The sequence below is a fragment of the Lipotes vexillifer genome, unplaced genomic scaffold, assembly GCF_000442215.2.
Source record: "Lipotes vexillifer unplaced genomic scaffold, Lipotes_vexillifer_v1.1 scaffold1003, whole genome shotgun sequence".
In the NCBI taxonomy this organism is placed as follows: Eukaryota; Metazoa; Chordata; class Mammalia; order Artiodactyla; family Lipotidae; genus Lipotes; species Lipotes vexillifer.
The window spans coordinates 2,153,790-2,174,844 of record NW_006798890.1 but is presented as its reverse complement, the minus strand read 5'-3'; the positions used below and the strand labels follow the sequence as shown (position 1 = coordinate 2,174,844).

Sequence of the window (21,055 nt, the reverse complement as noted above, 5' to 3'; positions counted from 1 at the left end):
CAGGAGGGATGGGCAAGAGAAAGGGTGGGTGGTTGATATGGGATTGATCCCTTAGAGTTTTGCCACATGGGTGCAACTGAAGGACATGGCAACAAGGAGCTGAAGAACAGGTAACAAGGACCTAATGAAACTTGAAAGCTTTGGCACAGCAAAGGAAACCATAAACAAGACAAAAAGACAACCCTCAGAATGGGAGAAAATATTTGCAAATGAAGCAACTGACAAAGGATTAATCTCCAAAACATACAAGCAACTCATGCAGCTCAATATCAAAAAAACAAACAAACCAAGCCAAAAATGGGCAGAAGACCTAAACAGACAATTCTCTAAAGAAGATATACAGATTGCTAACAAACACATGAAAGAATGCTTAACATCATTAATCATTAGAGAAATGCAAATCAAAACTACAATAAGATATCATCTCACACCAGTTAGAATGGCCATCATCAAAAAATCTACAAACAATAAAGGCTGGAGAGATGGAGAAAAGGGACCCCTCTTGCACTGTTGGTGGGAATGTAAACTGATACAGCCACTATGGAGAACAGTATGGAGGTTCCTAAAAAAACTAAAAATAGAACTGCCATACAACCCAGCAATCCCACTACTGGGCATATACCCTGAGAAAACCATAATTCAAAAAGAGCCATGTACCAAAATGTTCCCTGCAGCTCTATTTACAATAGCCAGGACATGGAAGCAACCTAAGTGTCCATCAACAGATGAATGGATAAAGAAGATGTGGCATATACATACAATGGAATACTACTCAGCCATATAAAGGAATGAAACTGAGTTATTTGTAGTGAGGTGGATGGACCTAGAGACTGTCACACAGAGTGAAGTAAGTCAGAAGGAGAAAAACAAATACCGTACGCTTTGAGAAAGACAAAGTGTACAGAAGAAGCAAGGGCATAAGAGGCTGTGCTTGGGGGGCCTCTTACATGGGCCCACAGATCTATGGATAGAATTCAGGGCGCATGAACCTTGGGATAAAAATTACATGTTTATCTTTACTAAGCTCTAAGTAAAATTTAGCATTTCTTTCAATTATGAAACAGTAAATCACAATAGCATTAGCAATTCCTGTGACTTTGCCACCACAGATATCATCAATATCTTCGTATCACATTACTATTGCAATTATCTGAAATACCATTCATCATATCACTACTTCAAAGTGATGAGTTATTAGACTCACTGATAGATCTTGTTATTTAATGCATTAATTAAAAAGCACAGGGGCTTCCCTGGTGGCACAGTGGTTGGGGGTCCGCCTGCCGATGCAGGGGGCGCGGGTTCGTGCCCCGGTCCGGGAGGATCCCGCGTGCCGTGGAGTGGCTGGGCCTGTGGGCCATGGCCGCTGGGCCTGCGCGCATCCAGAGCCTGTGCTCCATGGCGGGAGGGGCCGCAGCGGTGAAAAAAAAACAAAAAAAAAAAAAAAAAAAAAAAAAAAAAAAAAAAAGCACACATTACTGTATCACAAATTTAATGCTTTCATAATTGTATTCTAATATAATTGATTTCCTTTCTAATTCCAAGGACTTTATGTATTTAAGAACATTATTGTGAGAAAAAGTCCATGGGCTTCATCAGACTGTTAAAGGGACCTTTGGCACAAAAACATTTAAGGACTCTGACTTAAAGGGTAGAATCCTGGAATTTTAAGCTTTGGAGGTGGAGAATTCAGGGGATGATGAGGCCTGGATGATGGTCAAAGGCTGACACTGATGGGTATGTAAAAGACTGGCGAGGAGGTCAAAGTGTGGGACAAATATCCACGTGGATACTAAATCACTCACTACAGTCAACCTCAGGATACGGGGTGGGAAAGACTGCAAGGCAGTTTGCAAAATCTGATGCCTGCAGAGCATGACCAAAAGGCCGACTGTGATGTGGCCTAGGGGAGAACAGATGCCAGAAGCCTCACACTAGGAAGGGTTTTTATACTCAGAAGCAAAGTATCAAATCACTGGTCCTGTTCTTTGTTCCATTTACCTCTTCTCAACTCTCAAAAACATGCCTCTGCCTCTTTCTACTCTGCCCCTCAACAGTATCCTCCATTCAACTCCTCTGTTTCAAAGTAAATAGGGCCTGACCCTTCGACAAATCTATAATTCTTATCTTCCCAATCAATCAAAGGTAGGAATGACTATAACCAAATAAACAAATTGCTTTCCTTGTCATACCTACCCATAACCAACTATGAAGAATTAGTAATTCTGATGGTGGGGAGGTGAAAAGAAAGTAACTTTGGTGCAGAATACCTTGAGGGCAGTGTGATCCTTGTGAAATCAATTCCGTTTCAACCAGCATTTTTTTTAAATGAAATAGAATGGAAAGCACTAGAATGCAGAGCACATAATAAAAGGTAAGCACTCTTCTAAGAATCTTTTGTTTCTTATTACATCCACAAGTCTAATGTAAATGAGTCTAATGTAAATGTACGAGATCATGGTCTAAAAAGTTTGAAAGCCATGGTTCTAAGGGTAGAGCCATTCTCTCTAAAGAGAACCTTACGTAAAAATAAAAGCCCAGGAGAAGATGATAGACAAGTTCAGAGAGAATACAGGATGTGGATCTGTAGCTTTCCCTGGGGTCTACTACACTGCTAATGCCCTGCAATCAGCTCACATTCAAGTCCCAGCTCTGCCACTAACAAGACTTGTGTGTGAGACTTGAGGTAAGTCACTGTACTACCGAGCCCCTCTCATGTGCAAAACAGGGCCAAAACACCTCCATCTCACTTCACAAGATAGATCTGAGGTTCAAAATAAATAATGATAAGAAATCACTCTGTAGACTATGGAACATTCTACTATAGTTTTATTTTAAACTACATAGCAAGAGTGATTAAAAAAAAAACTATGCTATGTACCAGAGATATGCCCAAATCATGGTTACCCTATTGTGTGGTTAGACAAGCCAAATATTAGAAGTCGTGGAGAAATAGTAGGAAATTCTTTCTTTAGAGAAAGGCAGCTGGGAAAAGAACCCAAATAATAAAACTACCCATGTGTATAAACATGTCTCAAATAACGTACATGAGAAAGTGGGCACAAAGAGGACTCAAAGTGAAGAAGAAAAAAAAATCACTGGTTTTGATGGGTAAGACTTTCTAAGAGGTAAAATGAATTGAGATTTGAAGAATTTCCCAAGACCCAAAGATGCACCAGTTTATTATCCTTTAAGCCTAGTTCAGTAACACTCCTCCAGAAAACCTATACAACACCCAAGCCCCTACCTCTAAAGGCTCCTAGCCCTCAGTGTTTATATTCCTCATCTGACATACAACTAATATTATAAGGCAGTGTAAAACATATCACCCAACGTCAAGTTAGGAAAGGCGCAGCCTAATGGAAAACAAGAAGCATACGTTTTATTTTTCTTCCTTTAAGTCTAGGACTAAAAAGACCTGGTAGTTTAAAACTATGCACCCAGCCTGAAAACAGGAATCTGCTGGCCCCAGCTCTATCTTCTTAAGCCTCTGGCCAATAGGTAACTTCTTATCTGCAGGGTAATTTAACTTCAAGTCATTTTCAGTAGCTACAAATTATGTAAGGATGCAATCTTATAGCACTGAACAGAATTCCAATATCCTAAATAATCTGATTAATATCAGAGGTATATCCTACGGGTTTAGTATACTTTCTTTCTTTGTTACAATACAATTATTACTTATAAATGAATTAAAAGTTTATCTTCCTAGTTTCTCTTAGATTGTAAGTGCCTGAGGGTGAGAATAGTACCATTATTTTGACTTCCAACATATGTTTGTTGCTCAATGTGACATGTAAGAAACAAACTGAAAAAGCTGGGCAGGGGGAGGGGACAGGACCTCTATTCCACCCAACCCACATATTGCCTACCTCTTGTAGCGTCAACAAAGTATTAAGAATAGCTGGTAGTGTAGTCTGGACAACTCCAAATCTATCTTCTGTAAATGATGCTGCTACTAAGTGAGACAGACCTCAAGTGGAAAAGAAGAAAAAAGTTAAAAGCGAATCAAAATTAGGTAAATCTACTTGCAATACGTCTATTTGGGAAAGGATTAATATTCTGAATGCATAAAAAAACTTCTAAATAAAAAAAGAGGGAGTAATACAATAGAAAAATAGGCAAAAGACTGGAAAAGGCATGGAAAAAGTGCTCAACTGCAATAGTCTTGAATAAGATGACAGTCTCTGCCTTACGTTCTAGTAGGAAAAAGAATTTTTTAAAATAATATTGTGTTTGATAGTGATAAGTGCTAAGAAAACAAAGCCTGATAAGGGTGACAGCTGTGAGGATACTTTTCATACGGTGGTACAGGAAAGGCCCCTCTGAGGAAGTATCATTTAGGCATTGAGAAGGCAGTATCTGTAAGATGAAAAGAAATAGTTCCTCAGGAACTAGATTTTCATATTTAACCTAAGCTAAATATGCTTAAACATGTTACGTCAACGTAAGTTGATGGTTAAAAAACAATCTATTGGGCTTCCCTGGTGGCGCAGTGGTTGAGAGTCCGCCTGCCGATGCAGGGGATGCGGGTTCGTGCCCCGGTCTGGGAAGATCCCACATGCCGCGGAAAGGCTGGGCCCGTGAGCCATGGCCGCTGAGTCTGCGCGTCCGGAGCCTGTGCTCCGCAGCGGGAGAGGCCACAGCAGTGAGAGGCCCGCATACCGCAAAAAAAAAAAAAAAAAAAAAAAAAAAAACAATCTATTAATTGCAGTTTTTTTGAAATAGAGAAAGAGAGGCAAGAACCCCAGGCTCAGTTTATCCACTTATATACAAGGAAAATTTCTGCCTAAATTAAAATACACCTAAATATCTAAGAAAAATGATCTATATAAAACAAAGAAATAACAATGTATCTGAATATTCAAAGACTGAGATCAAAGTCCAGAACTGATCTTTCACGGATTATACTTCAATATTTAACTAATAAATAAATCATAGTTGCAGTTCACTGAGATTGCTTACCTTCTAATGCCCAAATATGCATTTGGGCATCTGAAAAAACAGCCTGAATGGAGGCCTCTGGGTGCTACAAATACAATAAAGACATTTAAGTAAGTTCCCCTGAAATGATAATTTCATCTAATCAATTATGTAGACTATAACAATAAATATTTCACAGCTGCCTCTGAAGAATTAAAACCTGAAATTCTTACACAGTATGATTTAACTGCAATAAAGCATTCTGCTACCAACTCATTGTGTGACCCTTGCCAAGTCTCTAAATCTCGAGGGGCCTCAGTTTCTCATTTACAATAAGAGTTGAATAAATAATAAATATATTCAACTCAACCCACCTCAGGGGATTAGCATAGAGATCACTTAAGAGAAGAGTTAAGAACGCTCTTTTTTTTAAACAAAAGAATTGCCTAAATACATATTACCTCTCTTAAATTGTCTGCCCTCAATCCCACTGCACAGCAAGGTATTGTGGTGTGGAGCAATAATTGGCCCGTGTAAATGGTGGATTTCTTAATGCACCCAATGAAGCCTACTAAGTACAATAGCATGTTACATGTCCCAAGATTAAGTAGCAGTGTCTACAACTCCTTATCATACAATAGATCCACTTGCAAAATTAGAATCAAAAGCAGCCCTTCACTTCCAAGGAAAAAGGAGATCTTATCTTGTTCAGCCTCTGCTCTGCCACTTACTGGCTATGTGCCCTTAGGCTAGCTACTTGACCCCTCTGAACCTCAGGTTTCCTTATCTGTAAAATGAGGACAAAAAGACAACTCACAGGAATGCTGTTAGATTAAATGAGGGAACTTAAGTGAAAAGAGCACGGCATACAGAAGACAAAAGGGTAAGTTTTCTTCCCACCCTTCTGAAACAAAGCTCTGAAGTAAAACTTCAGACAACTCCTCTTCCTCTTGGTGGAAGACGAGACACCTTCCTCAGGGGTCTGAGAGTTTAACCAGGGCTCTAATGGATAGCCTTATTGCTAGTTGGACGGATCCTCCCTGCCACCACAGTGAAAAAAGTTTCAAGAACTTGAAAGGATTCTTTGCTATGTGTATCTACATTCTATCAGAGTTACTGAGTTCTCTCTCCCCACCAGAGTATGACTCCCAAAGAATAAAAATGAGGAATGTACGCCAATGCAGAGTTTCACTTGAAGGCATTAACTGAGTGCACTATTAGTTAATACTACAATATCTGGAGAAAGAGAGAAGCTAGATTAAAATAATTAAAACAAAAATTCTTTCCCCTACAAACGGGCAAGGTTTTCCTCATCAAAGGATTAACTGACACACAACAGCTGTAGCAGTGAAAACAGGAATGAATTTTTAGCTTCTACCATTGAGATTTACTCCCCTACAGCAGCTGGGGCAGCTGACAGACAAGTTGGAAAGTCATTTAGTTTGTGGTCTGAATTACAACTTTTATCCAACCCAAGTTTAACATCTGCAATCTAACCCAGTCATCTCTCTTCTGAACACCAAATTGGCCATAAAGATGTTAGCAGGACAATGAGCCATGAAGCATCACCATGGATTTACTCATTTTAAGGCAAGGGGCTGCATATCAGCACAAAGCTGCCTGCAGCCAAGAAACTGAGAACGCCAACTAGAGCCAAGCCTCAGGAAGCCACTAAGGTGAGATGTGTGTCTAGGGCAGCTACTGTTAAAAGGGAGGTTTAGTGAAGAATGATGCAAAGCTGTTTGGCTTGCTAGGATCAAGCTAAATATTTAGAAGTCAAATCCTACCTGCTACTTCATTCTTATTTTGTTTCCTCTCCCCCCATTCCCAATGCTATAACTACATATTCTTACCTTACTGAAAAAATACATTATCAGCACCCGTTTTGATAAGAAATTCTTAATCTGAGTTGGAAAAAGGGAAGAATTAACACATGCACATTTTACAATTCTACTCAAATATAATATTACACATTTCCAGGTTCTTCCTGACACTAACTTAAATGAAACACTTCACATCTTACAAAGAAAGAACAGTATTTAAGGTAAACCACGTAAATAAATACCTCTGTACTACAAACTGGATACCCAAGATAGGCCATCTAACCTAAATTGCATTCCCATGTACACATGTCTAGCCCTCAAATTTAAGCCCTGTCATAATAAAAAAGGAACTCTAAGTGGTTCTGGTGATATTTTCTAAGACCATATTCTTTCTCAATTCTCTACAACTATCTTACCCGTTACCTCTTAATACCAAAAAAGAGCATGTTTCCCCTACCAAAAAAAAAGATATTAAGACATGAAGTGATTTTCTACTAGTTGACATTTACAGGGAAAACAATGTTCTTAATATTAAGCTAAAAGCTACATACCCCAACTGACTTGATGGTAAATTCATGACATAGCAGTACTTATGGCATATACAGCCATATGGGATCCTGAAGTTTTGTAAAATGCCTTCAGTTCTGCCCTATTAATTGATCATTCTATCAATGAACATGATATTATTTCTCCCATCCTAAAAAAATAAAACCCTTCTTTGACCCCTCAACTCCTCCCAGCTACTACCCCATTTCTCTGTTCCCCTTATAGCAAAACTCCTTGAAAGATCTAGCTTTTCTTGTGGTTTCCAATTCCTCTCCCAGTCTCTCCTGAACCCACACCAATCAGGTGTTCATCCCCTCTACTCCACCCAGTAGCTCCTGTCAAGTACTCAATGACCTCCACATTTCTAGCGCAACAGTTCATTCTTAGTTTGAGTCTCATGCTACCTATCAGCATCATCTCTGACACTCACTTCTGTCTGAAACACCCTCTTCTTGGTTCTTTCTCACCTCAACGGTGCTCCTTTGCTATTCCTTCTCATCTCCCAGACCTTGTCATTAGAGGGTCCCAGTTCTTGCATCTCTCTTCTTCTATATCTATATTCCCCAAGAATTTTCACGGAGTCTCATGGCTTTTATATTCTGATGACTTCCAAAATTTCATTTCTAACCTGGACTTCCCCCTAGACTCCAGATGTATGTCTAATATCTTATTCAGTATTTTCACTTGGTTGTCTAGTAAGTATCTCAAAATTGACATGTCTAAAATCAAACTCATGACTTCCCTACCTTACCTCTATCAAATCTCTTCTTCCAGAATCATCAGTAAATTGCAACTCAATAAACTGCAACTACATTATTTCAGATCCTCAGGCCAAAAACTTTAGAATCAACACTGACTCTTTCACACCACAACCAAACCATAAGCAAGTCCTATTACATCTACCTTCAAAATATATCCAGACCTTGATCACATTTTAGTCTCCACCACAACCACTCTGGTCACAGATACCATCATCTCCCCCTAGATTACTTTAACAGCTTTACTACTATCCCTCTGCTTCCACTCCTGCCCTCTGAGGATCTAGTCTCAACATAGCAGCACTTTTCAAAATGTAAAGTTACATCATGTCATTCTTGTGGGTAAAACCATGCAGTGGCTATCCATCACATTCAGAGAAAATGTCAGTCTTCACAACGGCTAATGGGCCTGACGAGCTCTGGGTGCCTGCTACCTGTCTTATTTCACCACCCACCTACCACTCTCCCCTCACTCTGCTCTGGACACACTAGTGTCCATACCGTTCCTCACGCAAGCCAATCCTACTCCCACCTGAGGGCCTTTGCATTTTGCTGTTCCCTGCCCTCCCTTCAGGCCTCTCTGATCAAGAGTCACCCTATCAATGAAATGTCCCCTGATCACCCCATATAAAATAGTACTCTCTTCCCCTAGGTACCGGTCTCCTTTACCTGCTCTATTTTTCTACAAAGCACGTAAGACATCAAATTTCTTCCCTTTTAAGACATATAATTTTCATATTTTGCACATGACATATCAGGATGCATCTTATAGTCAACAGCATGTCACGGTTTAACTGGCAACTTTTTTTTCTTAATGGTACATAAAGTAAGTCTTACAATTAATAGTATAGTTGACCCTGACTCGGTTGTTAGGGACCCTGACCCTCTTGCAGTTGAAAATCCACCTATAACTTACAGTCCGTCCTCTGTATCCACAGTTCCACATCAGTGGATTCAACCAACTGCAATCGAGTAGTATTGTAGTATTTACTACTGAAAAAAAATCCACATATAAGTGGACACACAGTTCAAACCCCAGTTATTCAAGCATAAACTGTATTTTTTATATTCAAAGAAATATAATACACTTGCTTGCTCACCTCTTTCCCCTCACTAGAATGTAAACATATGGTCGGTCAGGGACTTTTGTTTGCTGTTTTCCCAATACCTAAAACCACACCCTATATATATGAAGAGCTCAATAAATATCTCTTAAATGAAAGAATTCACAGATCAAAGGCACTGTATTAGGTTAAACCAAATGAAATTGCAATTTCTATAACTCAAAACCAGTCAAATACTGGCAATTTTATATTGGTCAATTACATTACATTAAGCATCCCCACAGTCCTATTTATTCCTAATGGCTTACTTAAGTGAGATCCTTGATTCTCTCAATGTTACATGTAACTATAAATCCTATACCCGTATCATCCTACCTGTTCACGTTTATTCTGAATCCATGAATAAATCACATTTGGCTGTCTCACTGTCTTACCCTCAGCACTAACAGAGGTAGATGGAGAAGGATTAGAATACTCAGTCATTTGCTGACCTACAAAAAAAAAACCCAAGAAGGTGAAAACTTAGCCTGATTCTCTGCAACTATGACGTTTCAAATTTTAGAAAATAAATAGTCCTCACCAGAAGCCGAAGTCCATAATCTTGGCCCTCTTCTTGTAAGCCGAGGACTTTGAGGTGATGCATAGCACGTGTTTACATCAAAAATCCCAGCCATCCGATTCACTACACTAGAGCCAAATGGAGTCGCCAAGGGACTTGCAACATCAGGTGTAGACAATTTTGAGGAGAACAGCGATGTCTTAATTAATGATGGCACTGAAGGCCGAGGCATCTGGCTAGATTTGGGGGTTTGAAAAGTAGTTTCTTCTGTAAAAGAACAGATCCAGTGCTGAAGAGGCAACCTGATCAAAGCAGGCCACTGTGGAGGTTCTCAAATTTTACACATCTCAATTCTTTGTTTAACTCATTTAACCAAGGCTCAGTAGATTGTTTCCATTTAGGTTGACATTCTCAACATCCATATTTTACTACTGCAACTTGGTGACCACTCAAGGAGCTTTATACATCTTTTTCTGTCAGGTTGGTACAGCCCCCATTTTTTTTCTCTAAACAGGTATTTTCATCTTCAAGGTCAATTTTTCTAACTCTAAGCTGCTTTGAGTGAACCTATCAACTTATACTTTTTTTTCAAATGGCAACAACCTTATTGCATTAGAATATGCCCAGGGTTACTGCATGATCTTATTGTAACTATTACTTGGCTGAATCAAATCTACAGTGTGAAAATGTACAGAGTGCTAACCTTATCCCATTTTCCCCAGAGTTCTTTCAAGTTAATAGAAGTCACACCAGAGACTAATCTGCCTACAAATCTGATCTATAAACAGCTTCTTCAAAAATTATCTCATAACTGTACCAATTTATAGAGTCTCTTGTACAAAAATAGAAGAACATCTTTCTGCCACTCCAGTACAAGGCACAAAGACAAATAAATTATACTAGTATTCTATCTTTTTAATAAAACTGGCGTAAGACATCAAACATTTAAAGTACCAAATTTTCATGACATAACTCTTTAAGGGTTAATGGCAATAACAAATATTCGGAGAATCAATTTACAAATTAAGATTGGGATTTTTAAGTTTTGCAGTTATTCCTCAAAATTAGAGGCAAATTTTGACTGAGTAATGGGATATGACAACAATTTAAAATAATGAATAATCCATATTTGGTCTGGCCCAGGATCTCCCCCAACTCAGAATTACAATGATCTAACATGCTAATTTGATGTAACTGCAGCTACTCAAAGTTCTCTAACAGTGCCACATCTAAAGGATAAAATTTAAACTCCTCCTTTCATTATCAAACATCATCCTACCCATTCAGACTCCTTTTTGACAGACTTCCAGCAGTTACACTGTCTTGTCATTATTTGTGTGCCTCCCACGAAAAGGTCAGTTCCAAGAATGTTTTTTCATCTTCAACTCTTCGGCTTCTAGCACAGTGCTTGGTACAGGGTAGGCATTCAGTAAATGCTTGTTGAATAAATAAATGCTAATCTGAATGCTAAGAACATCTTAAACACTCTAGAATCTTCTAAAATCTGACATTCATGAACTTATCTAAATCACTTTTCTTTTGTAATCTCTTTGTTCTTAGTCTATGACCCCAGCAGAGTAATGAAGTCAAAGACAGAGATGTGTTTGCTTTGGCCCATATAGTGATTTTTTAAATATCAAGATTAGGTGCCAATGTTTAAAAGTGGTAGATTTTCTCTAAAACTTCTTCAGGCTTCTCTTTAAAAGAAAAAAAAAGCCCAGAAGTCCAGATACTGGGTCCAAATTCCCATATGGGAACAATAGACTGAAGCTAACATGCAGCTTCCCATTTCAGATGAAGACTGTGCTCTCAAGTTTACCACAGTCCTCACCCAGCCAGTTCTGCCCATTTTCATTAAATGCCTGGCTCCAAAAGGCACTGGAACATTAAGTCTTTTTATCAGTCTTACATTCCCAGGTATTGTCTACTTAAGGTGTTTTGTGAAATAGCATAGGTTCCTCCACCTGTACTTTTTCCTCTCAACTTTCATCTTTCAAACATTATATCAAGCTATCTTAAAACAATGAATGTGATGCCCCCATCCCCAAATCACTGAGTCATTGCAGTTGCTCCTCTCTGGGCACTGCCCAGGACCTTTTTACCTCTGGGATACTGCAATCACAGCAGCATCCAGTATTACCTGTAAAGATTCACCTGGCTCTCTACTAGAGTAAGCTGAAGTCCTCTATTTGATGATCAACATTTTGTTAGCCTTTTTACCACCACCACCACCACACTGGACTTAATTTTTTCAATCTACAATAGTACCCAGGCCTTTTTCTTGATTCAGTACAATATCCCATATATTGGATCAATTTTCCCTAAAAATATATACTTCACACTTATATACATATCCTTACATTAACTACTGTTACCTTCCTTAGGAAATAAAATGTAAGTGCTTTCCCCTCTCTTAGTAGTATTAGGAGTTACCTGGAGAATTCAATTTCTTAGGTTCCACTGGGTAGGATGAAGACATCACTCTCCCATTTGTAGCAGCAGCTTCTTGAGAGAGTACAAGTTTCTGAGTCATATCATTTAAAAGATTCAAACACTCTCTTGAAATGGCTGTCCAACTGTGGGGATGTCCACCTAGGAGGTCCAAATACCAGCTTTTAAAATGTAGATAATTTTATAGTCTCCTCTCAAAATGAGGAGAAAAATCAACAAAAAATGCTATATTACACTTCGCATCAGGGCCCACTTTTCTCAGTCAAGCTACCATTTATACTCATGCCATCTAATACATAGCAGGAGTTCAATAAATATTTGGATGAAATAACTTTCCTAAAAGTCTACAAGCAAAAATTTGCTATTTTACCATTAAAAAAAAACACTATCAAAATGGTTGCTAAAATAAAGCCAAACACTCTTGCACAGTTTGAGTGAAAAAGACGCAGGTTACTTCACTAGCAGTACTGAACAGACTGAAGACTTAAGACAATGAACATGTCTAATGAGAGGCACCCCATGGCCCCCAGTGACCTCTAAATTGCTGTGGCTCACCCACTGTGCTTCCTTACATTTTCATTTGCAAAAGAGCCCTTATTTGCTATTACATCTATAGAAGTGACACATTATTTGACAGTGATCATACTTTATACTGAGTGTTTATGTATCTGCTATCTTATTTTTAACTTAAGCTACTGTGATCCACACTCTTAAAAATTCCCTTCTCATTATCTTTTGATTTTCTAAAACCTTTATCTCCAGTAGCTGTCATGCAAAAATCAACTGTGCATTGAGAATAGCAGAGGAGTCCACTGAAAACTGGTTTCTCCATCCTGGGCATTAAACAATCATTCTCTCTTCACTTAAGTCCCTCCTTAAATCTTTCTTCCCATTTACAACTTAAGAGGAATACCACTTAACCTGAAAACAAACAAAATACTCCATCAATAGGCCCCAGGACATTTTTTTTTCCCTAAATTATTTTTTTAAATTTCTTTATTTCTTTATTTTTGGCTGCATTGGGTCTTTGTTGCTGCACATGGGCTTAGTTGCGGGGTTTACAACTTAAGAGGAATACCACTTAACCTGAAAACAAACAAAATACTCCATCAATAGGCCCCAGGACATTTTTTTTTCCCTAAATTATTTTTTTAAATTTCTTTATTTCTTTATTTTTGGCTGCATTGGGTCTTTGTTGCTGCACATGGGCTTTCTCTAGTTGCGGTGAGCGGGGGCTACTCTTCGTTGAGGTGCGCGGGCTTCTCATTGCAGTGGCTTCTCTTGCTGCTGAGCATGGGCTCTAGGCACGCAGCTTGAGTAGTTGTGGCTCGCGGGTTCTAGAGTGCCGGCTCAGTAGTCATGGTGCACGGGCTTAGCTGTCCATGGCATGTGGGATCTTCCCGGACCAGGGCTCGAACCTGTGTCCCCTGGATTGGCAGGCAGGTTCTTAACCACTGAGCCACCAGGAAAGCCCCTCAGGACGTTTTTTACCGCTGTATCGCAGGACCAGTAAGGAACTATGTAATGGTCCAGTTACATTTTTTTTCTTCCAGTTTTCAGATATAATTGACATACAGCACTGTATTAGGTTTAAGGTATACAGCATAATGATTTGACTTACATACATCATGAAATGGTTATCACAGTAAGTTTGGTGAACATCCATCAACTCTTATAGATACAAAATTAAAGAAATAGAAAAAAAAAATTTTCCCTGTGATGAGAACCCTTAGGATTTACTCTCTTAACAATTTTCATATATAACACACAGCAGTGTTAATTATATTTATCATGTTGTACATTACATCCTTAGTACTTACTTATCTTATAACTGGGAGTTTGTACCTTTTGACTGCCCTCATCTAGTTCCCCCGCCCCCACCCCTTGCCTCTGGTAACCACAAACCTCATCACTATTTCTATGATCAGTTACATTTTAATATGTTCTCTGGCAGAGAACATGCCACCCTGGTACGGTTTACTTGAATATCTTGTGAAAACATTTAGTGTATAGAGAATTCTTAAGTAAACCTCAGTCTGCTAGAAAAGTATTGCTACAGTTAATTTTCCACCACATCAGCACTGGATTTTTCATACTACCAAAAGGAGAGTGGCTCCAATCATCTATATTTTTATATAACTGGATTTTATTTCCATGTAACATGTAACTATAGGTTTATTTTATAATGTGGGAATTGGCGAGTTTGGCAAAATAATGAAGTGCTTATTACAGAGATGTAAAGCTACCCAGGTTCTGTCCCCACTGGTGCTGGGCTGGAAGGCTTTCCCTCTAGGAACAAGGCAGAGCACTACTGGCCCAGCTGCAGTCTGGAGGAGCTCGGCAAGTAACAATGAAGAAGTGTTTCAGAGTTGCCAACAGTGTCCTTGGGCCTATCACCATCAAGTCTATTGACAGTTTCTTTTCATTTCTTTTTCTAAAAAGGAAGGCAAAGTTGCATGGCAGGAAGGGGGAGCTCTGCACTTAAGAGTCAAATGACAGAATTTCTTATTCCAACTCTGACATTAACTTTATTAAGCCATTTTAATCTCTCTGAGACTTAGGTCCTCCATAAGGATTAAATCATCTGATTTTTAAGACCCCTTATAGCATTAAAACTTCTGGGATTCTTAAACTGTACTTTTCTGCTCTAAAACTGTCAACCTACCTCATAATTTCTTCAGGTGAAGGGAATGAGAGGACAGAAGGAAATAATATAAAAATTTAAAAATACTTTTCCTGGAAATATAATTTCTAACCACAGCAATGCAAACAGTTGTATAATGTTTAAATCAATACTTCATTTAATGGAAGTATTATTAAATATGTGATATTTAATGATGTGTGATATTTTAATAAATATATCGAGCTCACCAAAAACTTTAAGTGGAACACTTTCTGCACACACATACTCAGTTCCTATTAGGTCTATTATTTTTAGCAATACCTGGCTGGCTAAGGCTAAAAACTTCTTGTCTTCGTGAAGGAGAATATTGAGAAAGCAACATCAGGTCCTGCAAGGCCAAATACTGAAAGGGAAAAAAATACACACTATTTAATTTAACCTCTATATAAAATCTTATTTATGAATGCAGCTCAATACTACATATCTAAGGGGAAATCAGTTGAAATTTTTCATGAAGGAAATACTTTTCAGAACCATAACCTTCCTTTCTAGACTTCCAGAACCTTCTTGCCTCTACCCTCTGTAGGCTACCCTAGTCACTGTGGCCTCCAGCTACCTAGGAACTATGGAACTCTCTGTGTTCCTTCCCACCTTATAGTGGGAAACTTAAAACACCACTTCCTCCTGGAACTTCCCTGGCCTCCCCAGCAAAAACATATATTCACACAGCTCTCAACCGTGGTACTTACCATAATTTACTGTAACTGCCTGCTTACTTGTCTCACCGGGTTCCACCCACTAAACTGTGAGGCAGGGACAACGTCTTGCTCGCTGCCACGTCCAAAAGCAGTGCCCAGGCACACAGTAGAGACACAACATACGCTGTACTTTTTTACTCAAAATCTTCATTTTGTTCCCTGGCAAACCACTTCACTCATCATTCAAGACACCATCCCTTCTGCGAAGGTTTCCTGCTTTGGTCCCAGGCAGAGTAAGTGGTTCCCACTGCACTTACCACAGTAAATTTTCATTATTTTGTGTATCTGCCTTTTCCATTAGGCTGTGCTTTGTCTTATTCATCATTACACCCTAAGCAACTAGCAGTGACTAACATCTGCCCAGTAAATAAAGATCTTTTAAATAACCAAATGAGTAACTGATATTTTTGTTTATCTAATAAATTAGTCATAATTGATATTTAAAGGTAATCAGAACCTTAGTGGGTAATTTTCTTATTAGTTTACAACTTTTCTAGAGTGTAATCCAAACTCTAGGTTCTATTTTAATTCTTTTTTAAGTACTATGACCTCTTAACAAGGTCATATATATTGTAGTTCTACTTTTAAAATTTCAAAATGAAACTTAAATCAAAACAATTTATTCTCACTTAGGTTGATTTATAAACTTACTGCAACTTCTTTAGACTCTTTTGATTAAAATTTGTTTTAGGATTATTATCATTATTCAAATTTTAAGAGAGTTCACTGAATATGTACACACTATCAAGTACTTCCTTTGATCATAACAGCCAACAATTCTATATAAGTGAAAATATACCTTAAACCAATGATTAAAAAAAAAAAATCAGTGTTTTGTTTTGCTACCATGAAGAATTTGTGAAAAGCTAATGTATATGGCTGTATATCATTATATTTCATGCTTGAAATATTTTTATATCTCTCCTAAATATGGAATTAGTCTAGCTTATACACATACATTGCAATATATACTTGAATCTTAGTCACCTGGAATGAAAAATGAAAAAGTAAACAGCATTTAATGTAGCATGTAGGTGATTTTTACAATACTTTTTACAGTATTAGAATATTCTAGGCCCTCAAAAAATATATCGAAATACTTAATTATGCAAATATTAAGTCTATTCCATAAGATAAGTTAGAGATGACTGTGTAAAGACACAAAATGCATAGTTCCGCTACCTTTATGATGAGGGGAGGATTGCTGTTTAAAACTTTTGGGAGGCATTCATCTGACTCTTCTGAAAATGGTGGTTGAACAGGGAACAGATGAGCCTATCAAATATAATCAAATATAAAGACTATGGAATGATTATTTTCATGACTTAATTACATTCAGTAAATTAGCACTATTTGATATTTATTATAAAGGAGACAATACAACCAAACTAACATCTTTAGTGTTCCTTGCAAAAACAGATTGCATTAAAATTACATATACCCAAATACACTACCTTCTAACATGTTACTTTCCCAATTTTACTAGATCTCTGGCTTCCAATAATAGAAACAAATTTAAGAAAAAATTCTCTGAAGTCACTGGAGGGTACAAACCTACAGAGATGGTAAAATAAAACAGAAACACTCATTTTCTAAGACAAACATTTGGATGATGAAGACAATGCAATTCCTACTCATTTAAAATCATTTCTTCAATATAAATTTTAAAAAGTTCCTTCAAAGAACAAGTATTTTGGGCTTCCCTGGTGGCGCAGTGGTTGAGAGTCCGCCTGCCAATGCAGGGGACACAGGTTCGTGCCCCGGTCCGGGAAGATCCCACATGCCGCGGAGCGGCTGGGCCCATGAGCCATGGCGCTGAGCCTGTGCGTTCGGAGCCTGTGCTCCGCAACGGGAGAGGCCACAACAGTGAGAGGTCCGCGTACCGCAAAAATAAATAAAAAATTAAAAAAATTAAAAAAGAACAAGTATTTTATTGCCTTCCTTATATTTAAATATTTTAATACTGATCAACAGTATCTATATCAATAGCATGTAAAATTAATTAAAAATTCAGGCCGATCTAGTATATGCTCAGTAGAGAAATGGAAACTTTCAGAAGAGAATTACACTATAGATAAAACATAGTAAGTACCACTAACAGTTCATTCAGTTTAGTTTTCAAACATTAAGAACACTAACACTGTTCCTCAGAAAAAAATACAAATAAATGATGGTTATAAAAGATATATGCCTTATGAAATCTCAGAAGAAAAACCAAAACCCAACTTCTCAAAATGGCTTTGGGCACAACAACATGCTAATCAGTGCTCTACTAAAAATAAACCTCTGCACTCCAAAACAGAAAAGTACTGACAAAAAACTCAATACTAACCTCTGTGGCATAGATTTTGAAGAGGATCCACGAGATGTACCAAGTCATCAGGACAAAGACACCACAGAGCCAGACATGGTAGAGTAATGAGAGATTCAAGAGGCCACTCACAGTGTCAAGAGGCCTATGAAACTGCCTGTGAAAGCAGAAATTACTATTTAATCCTGTAGGAAAAATACAGTCTAAGCATTTAAGAGACATGAGGCCCTACACTGAGAAACAAACAAATCCTATTTCTAAATAATAATGGTGATAGATTCCTCTCCTTTTGTACCCTGTACAGTTCTTTCACTAATACCTTCTTATAAAGTACACAAGGGAGCCTTAAGGGAAGAGCAGACCTAAACTAGCTCTTAGTTTCTTGCATTCCAAATCTTCACTGTCACTTTCTATGATGGAAGAAGTCTCCCCTAGAGACTGGGTAAAATTTTATTATTGTTGTTTTGTAGTTTGATACTTAAAAACCATTCAGCATGACTAGCACCTCTCCTGGACCAGATTTCAGCTCTATCTGTATATGTATAAACAGTTTCATAGTAGTTAAGAACATAAAGTACTATCTAAAAATAACAAACTTTACTTTTAAAATAAGTTAAGAAACTCTGTTAGAAAGCTAAATAAAGGGAATGCAGGCAATGTTACCAAAACCTTGAATAGCTCAATTTGCAAAGTCATTATAATCCTACAATCATACTTAGCAATTGTGAAAACAGGACTAGAACCTCTGACTCTGCTATTTGTAAATGTTGTGATTTTGTTAATCACTTGACCTAACCTACCCTCAGTTTCCTCATCCATATGGTGGCATAATCTCTTCATTCTACCTCTTAGGGCTTTTATGAGATTTAAAACAGTTTATGTTAGGAGTGCCCAGCGTAGTACTTGACATTCCTTGGGGTTGGGGTGGCGGTGGGGATGATAAAGTTTTTTTTCTGCTTTTAAATAAGCATCACTGAGGGCCTGGCATACATTAAGTCCAGAATATCAGGCACTGCCATACAAACAAAACATTTTTTAGGTGAAAGGAGGAGAAAAGTATTATATTAAATTTCTATCAATATCATTATTATTTTTCTCTTTCCATTTGACCAAGTATAAAACCTGGGCTAACATAATAAATGACCCACACGTTTGGTTTCATATATAGTGATTAAGCAGAAGACAAAACTAAATTTTACCTAGCAACTTTTAAAAGTTAGGAATTTTTTGAAATCTACACTGGAGAAACCATAATACCTCAAACATCCATTAATGTCGATATTCCCACTCCTCAAAAGTGATAGTAGTTAAGATCATACAAAAATATCACAGTGGAATAACCAATAATTAAAAGAACAAATACTAATAGAGAAGTTTACATTTATTCGCTAAATAAAGATTAAAGCTTTGCCTATGTGCAAAGTGCATAGGGAATAACTAGAACAATAAACCCCGATGCTGTCACTCCATTGCTACTTATGACCTTCAACTGGTCACGTGACCTGACTCAAATCTGGTTTCCTCACAGGTAAAATTAGAGTAAAACCATAGTATGGTGCTCATCTTCCACAACACAGCAAAGAAAGATTGAGGAGAAAAACAAAAGTTGCATGTCCATGCAACTCAAGAAATCCACTTATATAAAAGCTGTATCTAACAAAAAAGGAATTATCATTGCTTATTTTTGGGAAAAGGAACTGGGTGACTAGAGATGGGCCAACAGATTCACCATATACCCTTTTATATACCATTGGAATTTTAAATTATGTAAACTATGTGTATTCAAAAATGAATGCAATTTTTAAAAAAATTTAAAGGCTAAATCTAAATAAAACATCTGGAAAGTAGCAAACATCTAAAAGGATGGAGAGAATTAAAAGCATTAAAATTAGACTTTTCAGGATCACTTACTCATCTAACTGAAGGTCCATAGCAGTGCTAATCCAAGCTTTGGGAATGTGGCCTGAAATGAAAAAACACCATGCTATAATCATAAAAAGTTAATGAAACAAATCTTAATCATGCTTTGGAATACGAGGTGGATGAGATGACCAAGTAGACACCAAGACCTCAGTCAAAATGCTAGACTTTGATTAGGAATGGGCAAAAAAAGAGAGTAATTTCTAAATACAGGCAGTCCTTGCTTTGCACACGTCCAACATGTATATATTTCAGTTACTGTGGTTTAATAACACCAGCCTGCAACAACACAATTCAAATTTCAGTTACTGTGGCCTTAGCTGTGCATAACTGAATATAGCAATTCTAGCTTTTCAGTAGTACACAAATCAGTATATAGATAACAGATGGACATCCTTTCTTTCAAAGTCTGTTAGTGATTAGTCACTCACGTCTGTTATTCAGTTCTGGCACAGACAGCAAAGCATGTAGTTGTGTTGCCTCCTTATCTAGCATGATAAATCTCCATGACATTTTACCAAAATGAAAAACTGAAAGAGGAAACTGGCCAAAAAGACCAAAGTGCAACAAAGAAATGAAAAGTGGTAACACTGGAAATGAAATCTGAATGAAACATAACTGGAATTATAGAAGAAATAGTTGACATGGATATGTTGACACAGTTGCTACGTCAGCCCAAATGTATTGATACAACAATAGGGGAAATCTGAATGAAACATAACTGGAATTATAGAAGAAATAGTTGACATGGATATGTTGACACAGTTGCTACGTCAGCCCAAATGTATTGATACAACAATAGGGGAGGGGGGGCGGTGGAAAGATGGCGGAGGAGTAAGACGCGGAGATCACCTTCCTCCCCACAAATACACCAGAAATACATCTACATGTGGAACAACTCCTACAGAACACCTACTGAACGCTGGCAGAAGACCTCAGACCTCCCAAAAGCCGAGTGGATGAAAGGCTCTTGCTGCTCCAGCCAGGAGTCAGGACTCTGCCTCTGAGGTGGGAGAGCCAACTTCAGAACACTCGTCAAGAAGAGACCTCCCAGCCCCACATAATATCAAACGGCGAAAATCTCCCAGAGATCTCCATCTCAACACCAGCACCCAGCTTCACTCAACGACCAGCAAGCTACAGTGCTGGACAACCTATGCCAACCATATAGCAAAACAGGAACACAACCCCACCCACTAGCAGAGAGGCTGCCTAAAATCATAATAAGTCCACAGACACCCCAAAACACACCACCAGACGTGGACCTGCCCACTAGAGAGACAAGATCTAGCCTCATACACCAAAACACAGGCACTAGT

At 38.0% G+C, this 21,055-nt stretch overlaps 1 protein-coding gene across 3 annotated transcripts in view; it reads right to left on the bottom strand.

The window, feature by feature from the left end:
* NDC1 (NDC1 transmembrane nucleoporin) overlaps nucleotides 1-21,055 on the bottom strand; it is a 51,347-nt gene that overhangs the window by 11,894 nt on the left and 18,398 nt on the right. For all 3 annotated transcript variants that reach the window (XM_007471164.1, XM_007471166.1, XM_007471165.1), the window contains 10 exons: nucleotides 19,728-19,779; nucleotides 17,838-17,973; nucleotides 16,688-16,780; nucleotides 15,069-15,150; nucleotides 12,107-12,265; nucleotides 9,695-9,940; nucleotides 9,490-9,605; nucleotides 6,777-6,827; nucleotides 4,966-5,029; nucleotides 3,873-3,973 (listed from right to left, as the gene is read on the bottom strand). In XM_007471164.1, coding sequence (XP_007471226.1) covers nucleotides 3,873-3,973; nucleotides 4,966-5,029; nucleotides 6,777-6,827; nucleotides 9,490-9,605; nucleotides 9,695-9,940; nucleotides 12,107-12,265; nucleotides 15,069-15,150; nucleotides 16,688-16,780; nucleotides 17,838-17,973; nucleotides 19,728-19,779 — 1,100 coding nt within the window. The remainder of the gene's footprint in view (nucleotides 1-3,872; nucleotides 3,974-4,965; nucleotides 5,030-6,776; nucleotides 6,828-9,489; nucleotides 9,606-9,694; nucleotides 9,941-12,106; nucleotides 12,266-15,068; nucleotides 15,151-16,687; nucleotides 16,781-17,837; nucleotides 17,974-19,727; nucleotides 19,780-21,055) is intronic.